The 16,765-nt window shown below is 40.7% G+C and overlaps 1 protein-coding gene across 1 annotated transcript in view; it reads right to left on the minus strand.

Moving 5' to 3' along the window:
- Nucleotides 1-1,340: 1,340 nt before the first annotated feature.
- PRKCE (protein kinase C epsilon) overlaps nt 1,341-16,765 on the minus strand; it is a 302,560-nt gene continuing 287,135 nt past the window's right edge. Inside the window, exon 15 of the mRNA XM_069955442.1 lies at nt 1,341-7,379. Within this exon, the coding sequence (XP_069811543.1) occupies nt 7,233-7,379 (147 nt within the window). The 3' untranslated portion in view covers nt 1,341-7,232. The remainder of the gene's footprint in view (nt 7,380-16,765) is intronic.

Consider the following 16,765-nt stretch of genomic DNA (forward strand, 5'->3'; position numbering starts at 1 on the left):
TCGTTAATGAATTATAGCTCGACCCTAACCCATCTACCAACTCAACAAATTCATAGACTTAAGTCATATATTCAAGATTTAAAACCATTATAACAATATATAATTACACCTGAGTTTATAAAAAAAAAAAAAAAAAAAAAATAATATAATAAGAAATGGAACTGTATATCACTGGCCCATGTGGTCCATGTGGGCATTCACCATTGTAACATGACTCCACTCAGTAACACACTGGCCTGATGATCGGATAATTGCCCTTGAACAGACCCCAGTTAGTCTGCATTCACACAATGTAGATGTGGCCCACTAGCTTCTAATCATCGAAAACTGAGGGGGATGACAAAGAATAGAAGAGGGTAAAGCTTTCTTTACACTGTTCACTCTTTGGGAACCCCAAACACAGTGGTGGTGTGAGAACAAGGCCAAAGTGGGCCCTAATGCATTGAAGACAAAACATATGATGGGTAGGCGGTCAGGAGGACACAACTGGTTGGCCAATAGGATGTCTGGGCCAATCATTTTGCCATTTTGGAGGTTCTATGGACAAGTAGATTAGGTTGAAATGGTCTAGTGCTAATGCTAGTGCTTATCTCTAGTGCTAATACTAGTGGTGCCCAAGTACTACCACCCTACTACAGGTCGTGACTCGAGCGGCCTACCTCATGGAGGGCAACAAGAAAATAATACAGAGAACCTAATGTTCTCACCAAGCAGCAGCAGTGCTAGCAAAGTCCTCGCCTGAACCAGTAAACCTGTACAATTGTACCATTTATGTGCATCAGTAAAGTTCCCCAATGAATACATGAACTAATATTTTGCGCTTTCCACTAGATTGACGCCTGCGTCCATGGCAGGTATAAGGTGCTCTCAGAATACTAGAACACGGTTATAGAGACAGCTCAAGGAGAAACTAAGGAGGGCAAATAGCCATGATGAGGTCTAGACATTCATAGTAACAGAAAACCCATATCAGTAGTAGCATCTTCTGGAGTAAAAAAAAACAAAACAGAAAAAAAAACATGGCGGCTTTGTTCCTGTTTATTTACAGGGTTATTCAAGAGGAGGAGTAATGCTTTTTCTCATTGGAGCTCCACTTCCTCCCCCCTTCTTAGGATCATTGCGGGTAAAAGTGTGCCCAATATGGGAACCAATGACCGTCCATTGTTACCAATATTGCTGTTGATCGGGATGTGTTTAGGCTTGATTGAATATCTGAAAAAGCTAGGTTCGATCGAACTCGAACCTAGCCGGATATTCCGTATTTGATTGCTGATGTCTTCATGGTCCTTGCAGAAGGAGGAGACATCCCGGGAACCGCCTTGAATTGCCAGATTCAGCCTATTACCTGGGTCCCCGGGATGTCTCCTCCTTCCGCACAGACCGTGAAGACATCAGCTTTTTCAGATGTTCGATTAAGCCTAGATGTTACCCTCCACCCTGTTTCAGAAGTTACACTTTCAAGGTGGGACTGGGATGAAAGTGGAGAAGAGGGAGTGAGGAAAAGTTTTAAGTTATCTCCTCCTGAATAACCGTCTAATACCCGGCAAAGAGTAGACGCCACGGTTTTTTTTTCTACATTCCCAAAAAAAAACTTTAATTTTGACCATGTTGGTTGGCCCTAGCTCTCCTATATTGGGTGGAAGACTGGAACTCCCTGTCGTATAGCATCATGGTCCTGAGTTTCACTGTGACAGCAGCTCGCAGTAACATTGAAGTTGTACCTTCTATGGGGCAAAGGATTTTTGACTTTTTTTTTTATTTTTCAGGTGCACCTTGTTGTAGTATCAATGACTTCATAATTATTTATGGAAATTCTGGCTGCTCTAGCCTCAGTAATGCTACTGCTACTGCTGCTGTGCTGCTGTGGCACTGCCCAAACATATAGATGGGTACACATCAAGGATTTGCTGCTGGGATACCATACAGCAATGTACCATCACCTCCAATATCCCTGGCCTAATAATGCTGCCACTTCTAATAACTTCTCATCTGAAATTTGGTCTGATTCATTCATTTTCTGATACGCAGCCCAAAATCATCACCACAAAGCTAAATGATAAAATTCTGGCTACCTGCAGCCTCCACTAGGGGGAGCTTATGAGCAGGTTTGTTGTTGTCATCAATGGTCTAAATGAAAACTATATAAAACATAGCTCTGACTTAAGAAATTGGGAAATTAATCAACGCATAACCTCCATCTAAACCTCATTCTGGACTTAGGAGTCCAGTGGGTGGTCCTAGTCTGCACAGTTATAAAGAGAGGACTGCAATCAATAAGTAGGACCACCCATCAGACTCCTAAGGTTTAAATGAATAGATAACAAGTTTTTGCCACATATGTCAATCTTCTCCACTCCTCCTGCTCTATGTGATACCCACAGACTGGACTGCATCTCCAACATAACTGGCTCCTTTTAAAGGGATACCCCAGATGGGGACTTTTTTAAATTGCCAGGGAGGTGGTGGATGAAAAAAATTACATCTACTTACCTCCCTGGCTCCAGCACTAATGCCTGCATCTTCCTGGTCTGAGATGGGACTTAAGACCTGACGTTTCAGGCCCGCTCAGCCATTCAGCAGAGGTGGGACACTGCCTCTTTACATCACATCTCAAGATGGGATCTCAGACCAGTAAGTGGTCAGAGATTCTGACCGGAGAAGCTGGATACGGGCGTCAGTGATGGAGCCGGGGAGGTAAGTAGATGTAATTAATTTCATCCACTCTCCACTTTCCTGCAGTTGTTAAATAAAGTGCCCAGGCTGGAGTACCCCTTTAAGTTTATTGGCACCAATGGTATGCTACCTGCCAATATGACATCCCAAACACACAGGTGTCAAACTTACATCCCCCCAGCTGTTGCAAAACTACAATTCCCATCATGCCCTTAGCCTTGGCTGTCCAGGCATGATGGAAATTGTAGTTTTGCAACAGCTAGAGTGCTGCAGAATTGAAACCCCTGCTCTATAGTATATACACCTGTCTGAGGATACTGGATTACACTACATCTGGGATTTCTGTCCATCACCAACTAGGGCTATGTTCACACACCGTTAAAATGGCGGTCGTTTTTATTGGACGGCGACATAATAACAGCCGTTTTAAAATAACGGCCATTATTTGCCGTTAAACGACAACGGTCATTTTGATGAGGTGTGAACATAGCCTAAAGCTGCAACTAACATTAACGCTGACCATTCATCAAGGAGCATTAGAAAGATGAGAATTTCTGGTCTAGAATTCAAAAATCTAGAAGAAAAGAAAAACAAATAAACAAACCAAAAAAAAAACATAAGAAACCGTATAAATAGCCCATATTTGATTTAAAAAAAAGAAACCGATGCTGTGTGTGCTAGCACTGTTGCTTCAAGCCAATATTCCTTCCTATCTCTTCAGTTACAAAGTTCTGAAATACTATACAATAGATCTAGTAGAGCGTAATATCTGTTTACATCTCTGAAAAACAAAAAAACAATAATAATATTAATAATTATAAAAAAAATAATAATCTCTCACAGAAACTTGAACCAATACACATACAGAGTATTGCACATTGACCTTATTATAATAAATTCTTTATGGACTAGCATTTTTATAACTTTTTGTTGTTTTTTTTTCCGGTACATGCAGCAGTTGATACCTTTATAATGAATAAGACTCCACAGGCTTTTGCCGCAAACACTATTTACAAAATCTCACCTGTACAAAAGGCAAATAAAGCTTCCTTAGTGCCACTTTGTCACTCACAAGTATTTTTCATGTTTTTTTTTTTGTTTTTGTTTTTTCCCCCCGAAGAAGCAGCAGCGGGATTCACATCTGTCACTTAAAATGAATCCCGGTCGCCGCTTTAAAAATCAGTCCAGTAAAATACATCAGAAATAGCAATACAGGTATTACACAAATACACAGGGTACTCTGCAAATGAAAACGGTAAGTAACACTGTCAGCACATCTACAACAAAGTAACCGAACTATGGCGGTACGGTTTTTGTAATTTTTTGTGTTTTTCTTTTTGTCCCAATACGAATACACTCGGTCCTCGTGAATGTCAGTTATCAAAGTTTGATCGTCTACACCAGGGAAGAGGAACCTTCGGCTGTCAAGGTATGATGGGAATTTCCAAATCCTTGATTTACACACTTAGTCCGGAGTGTGATACATCAGGTTTCATTCTGCACGTCACATTGTGTTGTAGACAAATCAGAGTAAAAACAGGACAGTAGTGCTCTAGCTTCATAAACGTGTGCAAGGGCAACATGGTGAAGGAGAAGAGGTTTCACACAAAAAAACCATATGGGTAAAATGAGTCATTTTATATAATACTGCTACGAAGTTGTCTCAGAGAGGGGATGGTCCCTGCTGCTTTACAGTTAAAGGGGAACTCCTACAAGTTCTAAAATCCACATAAAACGCCATGCTCACAAGCATATTAAAGTGAAATGTTGTGACATGACACCAGTGGAATTCTCTGGTTTGACCTTTAAATGGGTACTGTCACTTTAAGGGTACAAACACACACAGCAGATACGCAGCAGATACGCAGCAGATTTGATGCTGTGTTCAGTTATTTAGATCTAATCTGCTGCGTATCGCAGCAGTAAATACGCAGCGTATATGCCGTGTGTGTTTGTAACCTAAAAAAAAATTATATCATAGAGATGGTATGGGGGTTTAGAAGTGTGCCATAGGCATGTTCTCTCCTAGCTCTGTGTACATGGCTGAAACAGACTCTTAGTGTAAGTCTATGGGATTGTCTCGCACTGAGAGTGGGAAGAAAGTTGTTTTTTTTTGTTTTTTTTTAATTTAAAGAGACTCTGTCAGTAGGTTTCTGCCGTCCTATCTCAGTGTAGCATAAACTAGTGACAGAGAAGTTGAACAGAATGATGTACAACTTACATTGTTCCATGCAGCTGATCCGGAGATATCCTCCTGAATAGCCCAGACAGTAAGTAGTCCTCTCCATTATGTGCATGAGCCCAGTAGTCCTGGATATTCATGAGAATCAGAAAACTCCACCCACCAACTGCTGATTGGCAGTTATCTATCCATGCTGTGTATAGGCAGTCACCTGTCAATCAGCAGCTGGAGGGCGGGGAGGGGTGTGACAAGTATCCTATTTTCCTGCATATTAGGAGAACAACTGAACAAAATGAAGCACTGTAATACACCGATCTGCTCAGCATTTCTGTCTAGTTTATGCTGCCCTCATTTAAGGTGGAATAAATCTAGTGACAGATTTCCTTTAAAGTATTAGTCACATTAAAAAAAACTTTCGACATGATCTTGGTGCAAAGACCCCCACTGATTTTTTGATAGTAAGAAGAACGCTTCACTCCCCTTTACTGCTGTCCCCATTGCCATTAACTTACAAGTGATTTCATGTTACCCAATGAGACAAAGACAGCAGCAAGATCATTCCAGGGTCCAAGAGATAGATATTTAGTGAAACCTCTTTAAGAAGACTCTTTGGGGGGGGGGGGGGGGGGCTAAAAATCTAGTGGGGTCTTCTCAAAGAAGTTTTACTGTATCTCATATTAGCGCCACACTAGAGTTTCCTCCAAGAGGATGAGGCCCAATCTAACAAACAACAGGCAAGAACCTAAAGCTGCCTACAAATGGGTGTCTCATTCTTTTGGGAAAAGAGCTAATTTGCATACACTTCTCCCATCAAGCATTGCCTGAAAATAAGTCTCTATATGCCACTGCTTCTTTTTAATTAGAATCAGTAGCTCTAGTTAACAAGTACTTTGTCCTGTACTAAGAGGGACATGAATCCTCAAACAACTGTCTGAGCTCATTTGCATATTTTTTTCCCATGGATCATTCACTAAAAATATCTCTATAAACCAAAGAGGGTCTCTTCAATGAGAAACAGTAGTCACTAAGAATCCAAAAAAAAAAAAAAAAAAAAAAAATGTGCCTTTGGATAAAGGTACTACTTCTATCCCTAGTCTTTATTAAACACTAAACAACCAGAGAGTGGTGCAGGATAGGAAGTGTTATCATGGGGACACACAAACAGAAATTCTTCACATATTAAGGTATTCTTTTTTTTTTTTTTTTAGAACTTGTAGGAGTAAAGGTATCAGTATGAGTGATCAGCCATTGCATTAACCATGGATGAGAGACAACTGAATGGCAACTAAATTCAGCCTAGTAATACATTCCTTTAAGTTTTGACCCCTGGGTTGGGGGTGGGGTGGGGAGGTGGTGCCTTAAATTTTTACAATGAAATTATTCTAGTACAATTCTATAGGATTGGAGGCGTGTCAGGCATTTAGAATAAATAAATCAATCTATGCATGAAGCAATAAAGAAGATTTTCCATTAAGACCTTAGCAAGATGCTAAAATAATTTAGCCCTTAAAATTTGGTGCCACTTTGGAAACTCTGACACTTATACCTATATATGTGTCTCTTCCACCCCCCTACTTCTATATTTGGATTGTGGGCGGTGCTTTTCCATTGGGCCCCCAATTTCCACCCTTCCCAATGGAGAACCCAATATTCAGAGCAAAATACACTTAAAGGGGTTGACTTCTTTTACTATTTGTGACATGGCAGCTGAACACCATCCATTTGAACCCCCAACACCATAAACAGCTCATGGACAGTCATGGCAGCCATGTTTTTCTATTCTCATACAATCTATTTAAAGTGTCTGTCCAAGAAGGGAAGACGTGTGAAGACAGGGGCTTCTGAAAAGAAGACACTTCCATGGCGGCCCTTTAAGGAAGTGCTCCCCTACTATATTTACAGGTTTTCTAGACCTCATTCCAAGTTTTTTTTTTCCAGATGGCATATTTCGTCCATCTGTCTCAGTGGTTGACGGGAACAGTGACTAAGCAGGATAGGGTTAAAATAACTTAAAAAATACTAAATATTCACCCTGCATTGCTTTCCTATTGTACACTTTCTGTAAGTAAAAAAAAAAAAAAAAATTTCAAAAATAAATAAAAATGTTTTTCTAAGATTGTCTAGTATTTTGTGGTTGCCAACCAGGCAGAATGTTACAGCTACAGGTACAAACAGCAATGTTGCATTGCTCCATATACCAGAAAATAGGAGTGCCTTCAGTTAAAAAAAATAATAATAATAGCAACAATAAATAGTATCTTTACACAAGTAGCAGGCTCATAATAAAACAAGTTTGTAAGGATCCACTGAATCTCAGTCACGTATTATGTCTCCATAGGACTACTGCATGAGGGCGTAATGCCACCGCGCCGTTACTTCAGGCCAGAGGTTCCTCTCCGAAATAGGAGAATCCTTCAAATTCGCCCTGGTTGATTTGTTTCACTATGGCTTCATCCACCAGTGTCAGAACAGGTTCTTCTCGTGTAAAATCCTGGTCGAAGTTGTTTACATCCCTCTTGGTTTTCTGGAAGAAAAAAAAAAAATTGGATGGAGTTAAAAGAGGCAATAAAAAGTAAGATAAAATGGGTTATCTTGTACATGGGCCGAGGGCTACGGATGGAGAGAGCTGATCCCTGTGATCGGCGCTTGCTGGCAAAGCCTTTGAGTGCCTGGGCTGCTTGAAGGATCATTAGACTAATCTAACCTGCTGATAGCTCCCTAATGCACACAGGGCACCGAGGAGGAACGTATGTCTCTTACCTTCCTCCTCGGTGCCATTTCTGTGCAGTTAGTAGTTTAAGCTACAGTCTGGGTTACCGTTAGGAGCACTGCCCGCTCCTATCACACCGAGCCGACCAGCTCCTTCTAATGATAATCAATGGAGCAGACGGGCCAGATCAGTGCCATGGGGACAAGACAGTCCTCCCAACAGTGCCCCAGGCCCGTGCTATCAGCAGAGTAGATAAGTCTAACCTGCTGATATTTCCCCTTTAAACTCATCACTATCGGCCCACACATCCCGTTTGTTGGACCAATAATGATTACTTTATTGGTTGCGCAAAATATACGACCACTTTCTCCTTCATTGTCCGATCACTGGCTCTTTTACAAATGTCAGGAATGAGCCTGAAGAATCCCTAAAAATGTTAATTTGCTGGGTAATCGGCCCATATAAATCGTTCTTAAAGGGGTTATCCCAAGATTAAAAGTTGAGCCCTATTCACAAGTGACTGGTGGAGGTCTGACTGCTGGGGGCACCAATGGTCATGACCATGGAAGATAATTGGTCCCTGAGTGAATGGAGTGGCAGTGCACATGCTTAGCTACCACATTTTCTATGGGATGTCAAAAAATTGCTGGCCATTGAACTGACCCCGCTCTCATGATTGGTTTAAGTACAAGTGGAGAGATCTCCGCTGATCATCTTGTGGATAGTTAAAGTGACTCTGTACCCACAATCTGCCCACCCCAAACCACTTGTACCTTCAGATAGCTGCTTTTAATCCATGATCTGTCCTGGGGTCGTTCGGCAGGTGATGCAGTTATTGACCTAAACAACAACTTTTAAACTTGCAGCCCTGTGGCAAACTGGCGTGGCCCCAGAGTGTCTGTGCATTAGGCTGGCACAACCTTTCTGTCCCTCCTCCCAACCCTCTTCATCATTAGGAATGCTCCAGGCAGATTGTCTCCTATTCATCAGCTGTGTGAGCACGGCACATGGGCTGGATCGTTAAGGCACCTGGGCAGTATTCACTGCAGAGGAATGGGAAAAATCCTGCCGGTGGCATTCCTAATGATGAAGAGGGTGGGAAGGAGGGGCAGAGGGGTGGTGCAAAGTTAGGACATGGGTACTCTAGGCCACAGAAGTTGAACACAGGGCTTCAAGTTTAAAAGTTGTTTTTTAGGACAATAACTGCATCACCTGCCAAACGGACCCTAGGACCCCTTTTGAAACTATGGTTGCTGGTGAGAGCTCTACTTTGCCCAGTGACAGTTGTTTCATTTGTTTAAAATTTGAGCTGTTTGGAAGCAGCAGCTGATTGGGCCAGAGGCTTTCACCCTTGTGTCTGTGGTTACTTGGAGGGGCTTTTACTTTTACTGATTGGGCCAGAAGCTTTCACCCTTGAGGCTGTGGTTACTTGGAGGGACTTTTACTTTGCCCAGTGACAGGTAGGTCCTTGGTTTAAGGAAGTCTTCTGGTGCTGGGAACTGTCATTTTTCTTAATCTTGGGACCTTGGTCACTCTTCCCCTATTCTCCTTTCCCTTTAGCAGTGTCCTTAAATATAACCATTGTGTATTGTCATGGTGTATGGACAATATTTGGTTAAAGGGTATGTTCACACAAGACTGCATTTGTAGCAGATTGGCTTATTACAGCTAGTTGTAAAAATCTGTAACCCATCTTTTTGAACCCTTCAGTCCCATGTGAGCATAGCCTAAATCACTTATTAGAATACTGCAGAATCTTCTAGAATGTTCCAGCATGTGATGTTTACCACTTCTAGATAATGAAAGTCTGCCCAATATATCATTGTATTTCATGTACAGATGCTATACTTCCTCACTTTTCCCTTGGGTGCTTTTCCCTTCCAAAGACACAAAAATAACATGTTTATGGAAATGATTAGGTTTCACTATGGAGCCGCACTAAATAAATAGATTTTTCTTATATACTGTACATCAAAACCATAACCATAACATCACCATAATGACCCGAGATAATAACAAAGTAATCACTGTCAACCAACTGTACCAAACTGGAAAATCTACAAAGACTACTATGTACATGAGGCAGGACTTACATTCTGTACCTATGCGCGTTGGAAATGTACATTACCTAAAGAACAACACTTTCATCAGTAAGAAGCTTAACAGTGCCCCCTGTGGCAGAGTATGATATAGCAATGTGAAATGCTTGTTGCTTTCAGTTTAATGGAACAAAAAAAAAATCAACCCATATCCAACACTTCCACTAACATATACACCATATTTTATAAACCTATTTTACACTCTGTTTTTTGGATATACCCTGGTTTCATTGGCTATCTGGTCATATTACCTTAAAGGGCTACTCTGGAGAAAAGAAGGTTGTTTTCCCATCAACTGGTGTCAAAAAGTTATACAGATTTGTAATATTTTTCTATTTAAATAATATCAAACCTTCCGTTACTAATCAGCTGCTGTATGTTGTGCAGGAAGTGGTGTATTCTTTTCAGTCTGACACAGTGGAAAAAATACAACACTTTCTGCAGGGCAAACAGCAGCTTAAAGGTACTGAAAGACTTGAGTTTTTACAAATCTGCATAACTTTCTGACACCAGTTGATTTGAAAACAACTTTCTTTTTTTACCGGAGTATCCCTTTAAAGACGTTATCCATGGCTGCTTTCTTTTACAAACAGCACCTCTCCTGTCCTCAGTTTAGGCGTGGTTTTAGCAGCTTAGTTCCAGCTTCGAGCTTAGAAAGGAAAGGAGCTGAATTCTAATACCACACACACACACAGAGGTGGCGCTGTTTTTTTTTTTTTTGTATTCTTGAATAACTCCATTACAGTGACTCTGTACCCACAATCTGCCCACCCCAAACCACTTAGGATCTGTCCTGGGGTCCGTTCGGCAGGTGATGCAGTTATTGTCCTAAAAAAGAACTTTTAACCCCTTGCCTCCGCAGCCTGTTTTGGCCTTAATGCCCAGGGCCTATTTTTCAAATCTGACCTGTCTCTCTTTATGTAGTGATAACTCTGCGGTGCTTTTAACTATCGCGGTTATTCTGAGATTGTTTTTTTGAGACATATTCCTCTTTGTGGTATACTCTGGAAATTTACATTTCTTTATATTCAAAACTCTCTTTTCCTAAGAAAGATAGTCATGCCACTTGAACTAATTATTGCTGTGACATCTACAACATGTCTGCTTCATGGTGACGTCATTTGGTGAACGTCCTTTTACTCGTTAGGATGTTAGAGGGCTTCACAATTTTGCAGCGATTTTTCAAATTTTCATGAAAATTTCAGCTCTGATTTTATTAGGGACCAGTTAGTTCTGAAGTGGATTTGTGGGGCCTGTATGTTAGTTATCCCCATAAATCCCTCCACTGTAACAACTGCACTACTCAAAGTATTCGAAGTAACATTTCATAAGTTTACTAACCCTTTAGGTGTTTCAAAGAAATTTAAGCAAGTTGGAGGGGAAATTAAAAATTTTCATTATTTTGGCAGATATTCTATTTCAATAAATTTTTTCCTCTTACACATAAAATACTAACTGAGAAATACCACTCACTATTTGTTCCCCTTATTCCAATGTTTCTAGAAATCCCCCATATGTGGCCGCAGTGCGTCACCTGACTCAACCACAGGCTGCAGACATGACAGAGACCTGGGGAATTTTGGGGCCTATTTTTATTTCAGGGCTTTATACAATGTCACAGAGGCCTTGGGGCGCCAAAATATTTGTGTAAGACGAGTTGACGTTTCCATCGGTTTCATTCGGGGGGACATGTGACACCCTGATCATTTTCTATAACATTTTTTATGAGGTAATATGAATAAAAAACACAATTTAGCAGCTGGTTTTCATCATTTATCTGTACGCCGTTTACTATAAGTCACATATGACATGTTATCGTTATTCGTCAGGTCGGTACAATTACAGCGATATCCAGTTTATGCAGCTTTTGTTATAGTTTATGGCATTTATACTATAAATAGTGTTTGTGTCTTGCATATTGTAAGGGCAGTAATATTAAAATTTTTCCGTCAATGGAGTTATGTGAGGGATTTTTATTTGCGGCATAAGCTGATGCTTTTAGCGGTACATTTTTTGGGGTACATGTAATGTTTTTTCTATATTTTTTAGGGGGTGGGATTAACTAAAAATTGTAATTTTGATTCGTTTTTTATTAAGTTTTTTGCACCGATAATCAGGCAGGAAAATTAATGTAACGAGTTAATATACGGGGTCATTACAGATGCGGCGATACCAAATATATGTATCTCATTTATAGGGGATCATTTATAAAGGGGGATGGGGTATGTGTTTATTTATTAATTTATATTTATTTGTGTAATTATTTATTTATTTGTGTGTGTATGCGTGTGTTTGTGTTTCACTTTCACTTTACAGGTACCTCTGATCAGTGCTGTAATGTATTATTATAGAGAATGAATGAGCTGTCAGAATCTGACAGCTCGTTCATAGATCAGACCCCTGCCTCAGTGCAAGGGTCTGATCGGTCTCATCCATAGCAGCCCAGACGCATTGGGCAGCCTCTGGGACAGCCTCCTCCCGCTGCGCGATCGCTGCTAGGGACAGAGGGGGGAGGCAAGGACAGCATGACGTTCCAGGAACATCATTTTGCAAGAAGTACCCGCATACCATGACGTTCCCGGAACGTCATATTGTGGCAAGGGGTTAAACGTGCAGCCATGTGTCAAACTGGCGTGGCCTAGAGTGTCTGTGCAATAGGCTGGCACAACCTCTCTGTCCCTCCTCCCCACCCTCATCATTAGGAATGCTCCATTTTCTCCTATTCATCACCTGGATCGTTAAGGCACCTGTGCAGTGTTCACTGCAGAGGAATAGGAAAAATCCTGCCAGCGGCATTCCTAATGATAAGGAGGGTGGGAGGAGGGATGGAGGGGTGGTGCAAGGTTAGGGCACAGATACTCTAGGCCACAGCAGTTTGGCGCAGGGCTGCAAATTTGGTTTTTTTTAGGACAATAACTGCATCACCTGCCGAACGGACCCCAGGACAGATCTTGGATTAAAAGAAGCTATCCCAAGGTACAAGTGGTTTGGGGGAGACAGATTGTGGGTACAGAGTCGCTTTAAGGGGATTTCCAGGAAAATATTGATAAGGCATATATATACTACTACAAAAACACTAAATTATTTATACAGGATTTATACAAGATGTGTTCAGTTCATGGGCAAAACCTAAACGCAGTCACTTCAGTTCCCATACAAAGATCTTAAAGTCCAAGCTGGAACTAAGTTTTCATAGGTTCTTCCACAGATAGTTGCATAACAGTAGCACCATGGACTTTTCGTCTAGTCAATCCTCTCAAATTTGCTGTCTATTGCTAAGTTACTGCAGAGGCTCTGGTCCTTCTCTGCCGAGCAGGGTATATTTGTTGCTGCTCAGTGAATGGAGGATCACCATGGCAAGAACAGGAATAAGGATTTGGCAGTGGGGAGAATAAATGAGCATGTGTGTCCAGTCCACCAACACTCAGCTCAGTCAGTGGACATTTACAGTGATATACACTCTGAACACCAGGTGGCACCATAATATGGAAAGTATATGGATCACGCTTTAAAGTATTATTTTGTAAATGGCAAAACTATTGTTCATTTTCCATAATGTATATAATAATTTTTCTATTTACTGGTCGAAAAACCCCTCGTTTACCATTACCCTTACTTTGGCTCCTGTATATCACTGCTTTAGAGCCACAGTGTGTACAAAACACAAGCTGAACGTTATGTTACAAGAGTTGGAACACACTATGCTATAGTCTAATAAATCATCCTGAGGTCTCACACCTTCATCCCTGTGCAGAATAAAGGAAGTGCGACTACCTACAAAGTCAGGTCTAAAGTCAATACAGTAAAACCAGTCGTACTTAATGGAGAAGGATCTTTATAAAGCCGCCATGCAACAAAGTCTACAAACAACCAATGGAGACAAAATATTACACTTGGCTCTTTTCCACCATATTTCCTATTTGGATAATAGTCTCCTTTCCCCTCTGGCAGACACCTGTCATTTTGTATGTAGGAGTAGGGGAACAGATGCTTTAAATTGAGACATCACTTCTTACCATAGCTTACTAGGCTCCTATTCTATCCTATGGGAGTTAAAGGGGTTATCCAGTGCTACAAAAACATGGCCACTTTCCCCCCTCTCTTGTCTCCAGATTGGGTGGGGTTTGGAACTCAGTTCCATTAAAGTAAATGGAGCTTAATTTCAAACCCCACCTGAACTGTAGACAAGAGAGGGGGAAAAGTGGCCATGTTTTTGTAGCCCTGGATAACCCCTTTAAGGGTACGTTCACACTTACTGGATCCGTAGCTGATTTTCTGCAGCAGATCCGCAGCAGATTTAATTTAAATAACTGAACACAGCATCAAATCTGCACCATCAAATCTGCTGCAGATCTGCTGCGGATCCTGTAGGTGTGAATGCACCCTAAAGAAAACTGCTGAACACAGCAAACACAGCTGTTATGTAATCCCAATCACCTCTGGAACATCTTTTCTTATAGCTGTGTGATGTGCCGTTCCTCTATTATTCTTCCTAGATATTTTTGACTTAATAGCCAACTGGCCCCAATAGGGGGCGTGTCCTTACACGATGACAGTGCAGAGACACGCCTTCCAACTCTTCACACCCAATTGGCTAATGAGTAATAAAGAATGACAGAGGAATAGTACAACAGAAGAAAAGATGCTCCAGAATTGTTCATGGTGAATATATGTAACAAGTAGGCCAGGAGAGACCACCTTTTCAAAACGGTGTCAGAAAGTTATACAGATTTGTAAATGTCCTCTATTTAAAAATATCCAGTCTTCCAGTACTTATCAGCTGCTATATGTCCTGCAGGAAGTGGTGTATTCTTTCCAATACAGTGCTCCCTGCTGCCACCTCTGTCCATGTCAGGAACTGTCCAGAGCTATGGGGATTTGCTACTGCTCTGGACAGTTCCTGACATGGACAGAGGTGGCAGCACAGAGCACCGTGTCAGACTGGAGAGAATACACCACTTCCTGCAGGACATATAGCAGCTGATAAGTACTGGAAGACTTGAGAAATTTACAAATCTGTCTAACTTTTGGGCACCAGTTGATTTGAAAACAGTTTTCTTTTCTCCGGGGTACCCCTTTAATGTTAATAAATGAAGGTATACAACAGCTATATTAATACAGAATATGAACCCAATGGAGCGGAGTATAAAATAAATACATTATACTAATCAGATATTAGAACCATTTCCAAAACACACAAACAGATACTAACGTGCATATCAATAGTCAGCAATGCAGATAGGTCCTAGGGCTCAGCATAAACACCGAACAATATCAGGATAAATTAATCATGAAACTAGGACAGGGAATATTTCATGTTAGTGACAAGTGGATTTAATAGAGGACCATCTGTAAGTAGGCTGCATTACAAGAGAGCCATAAGAATTACAGGCAGATAAGAAATAACTGCAAGAAACACACTGATATATCAGCACCGGCAACGGGCAGAGCAAGGGCCTCACCTGGTGATAGTTTATATATATCTATCTATCTATATATATATATATATATATATATATATATATATATATATAGATGGATAGACCTATGTCACTATCCTTACCTACCAAACCTTCTATGTCAGTTACAAATGTATTAAAACCAACAGGACAAAAATGTCCAATAAAAATAGTAACAACAAAGATTAAAAAAAAAAATTTTTTTTGCATAAAAAATTTAAAACAACCCTGTTTTTCCATTTTTAAATAATAAAAAAAAACTAGCCCTCAGTAGATGGAAAAATAAATACATTATAGTTGTCAGAATAGGGAGGTGCAACGATTTTTTGTTTTATTTTGTACAAGTGGTGAGTCATAAAAAAAAAACTACGGCATGTTTTTTATGGTATGTTTATAGCTACCATGTAATTGTTCCTGAACAATACACTCGAATCCCCCAAATATGAAACAACTGTGTTTCTTTCTATTATATATTATTTGGGAGGAGATTTAGAATTAGACTACGTAACAGAATGAATCCTGAATGAATCCTGAATCCTGAATCCTGAATCCTGAAATCTCTGATGGAAACTCCCAGGATTCCCAAGATATTAACAATAATCACTTCATACCTAGAAAGATCCGATTGATCCTTTTTGATCCACTGGACGTACAGAATTAATGTTTGTTCATATTATTCAGGGATCATACCCATCATCAAGGATGGTTTCCATATTCAGTGGCTAATGTCCTACAGTTTTCTCTAAAAAAAAGTTTTAACATAACCCACAATGCATCTCACACAATGGAGCCATGTCTTAAAGTGACCCACTGTTTAAATAAAGTTTTCATTTTTAACAGCTTGCATCTCTCATTCTGGCCACTAGGCCATTAAGCTGAGACTTCCTGTTCTGTACAGATCATTTTCCAGCAGTGTCCTCCTTATCATCACATCCAGGAGTACAGTAACAGGTGACACCAGTATATAGATAACACAGACAGGAGTACAGTAACAGGTGACACCAGTATATAGATAACACAGACAGGAGTGCAGTGACAAGTGACACCAGTATATAGATAACACAGACAGGAGTGCAGTGACAGGTGACACCAGTATATAGATAATGCAGACAGGAGTGCAGTGACAAGTGAGACCAGTATATAGATAACACAGACAGGAGCAAAGTGACAGGTGACCCCAGTGTATAGATAATGCAGACAGGAGTGCAGTGACAAGTGACACCAGTATATAGATAACACTGACAGGAGTGCAGTGACAAGTGAAACCAGTTTATAGATAACACAGACAGCAGCACAGTGACAGGGGACACCAGTATATAGATAGGAGTACAGTAACAGGTGACACCGGTATATAGATAATACAGACAGGAGTACAGTGACAGATGACACCAGTATAGATAACACAGACAGGAGTACAGTGACAGGTGACACCAGTATATAGATAACACAGAGAGGAGTACAGTGACAGGGGACACCAGTACATAGATAACACTGACAAGAGTACAGTAACAGGTGACACCAGTATATAGATAAAACTGACAGGAGTACAGTGACAGGTGACACCAGTATATAGATAACACAGACAGAAGCACAGTGACAGGTGACACCAGTATATAGATAACACAGACAGGAGTACAGTGAC

The sequence above is a fragment of the Dendropsophus ebraccatus genome, chromosome 15, assembly GCF_027789765.1.
Source record: "Dendropsophus ebraccatus isolate aDenEbr1 chromosome 15, aDenEbr1.pat, whole genome shotgun sequence".
Lineage (NCBI taxonomy): Eukaryota > Metazoa > Chordata > Amphibia > Anura > Hylidae > Dendropsophus > Dendropsophus ebraccatus.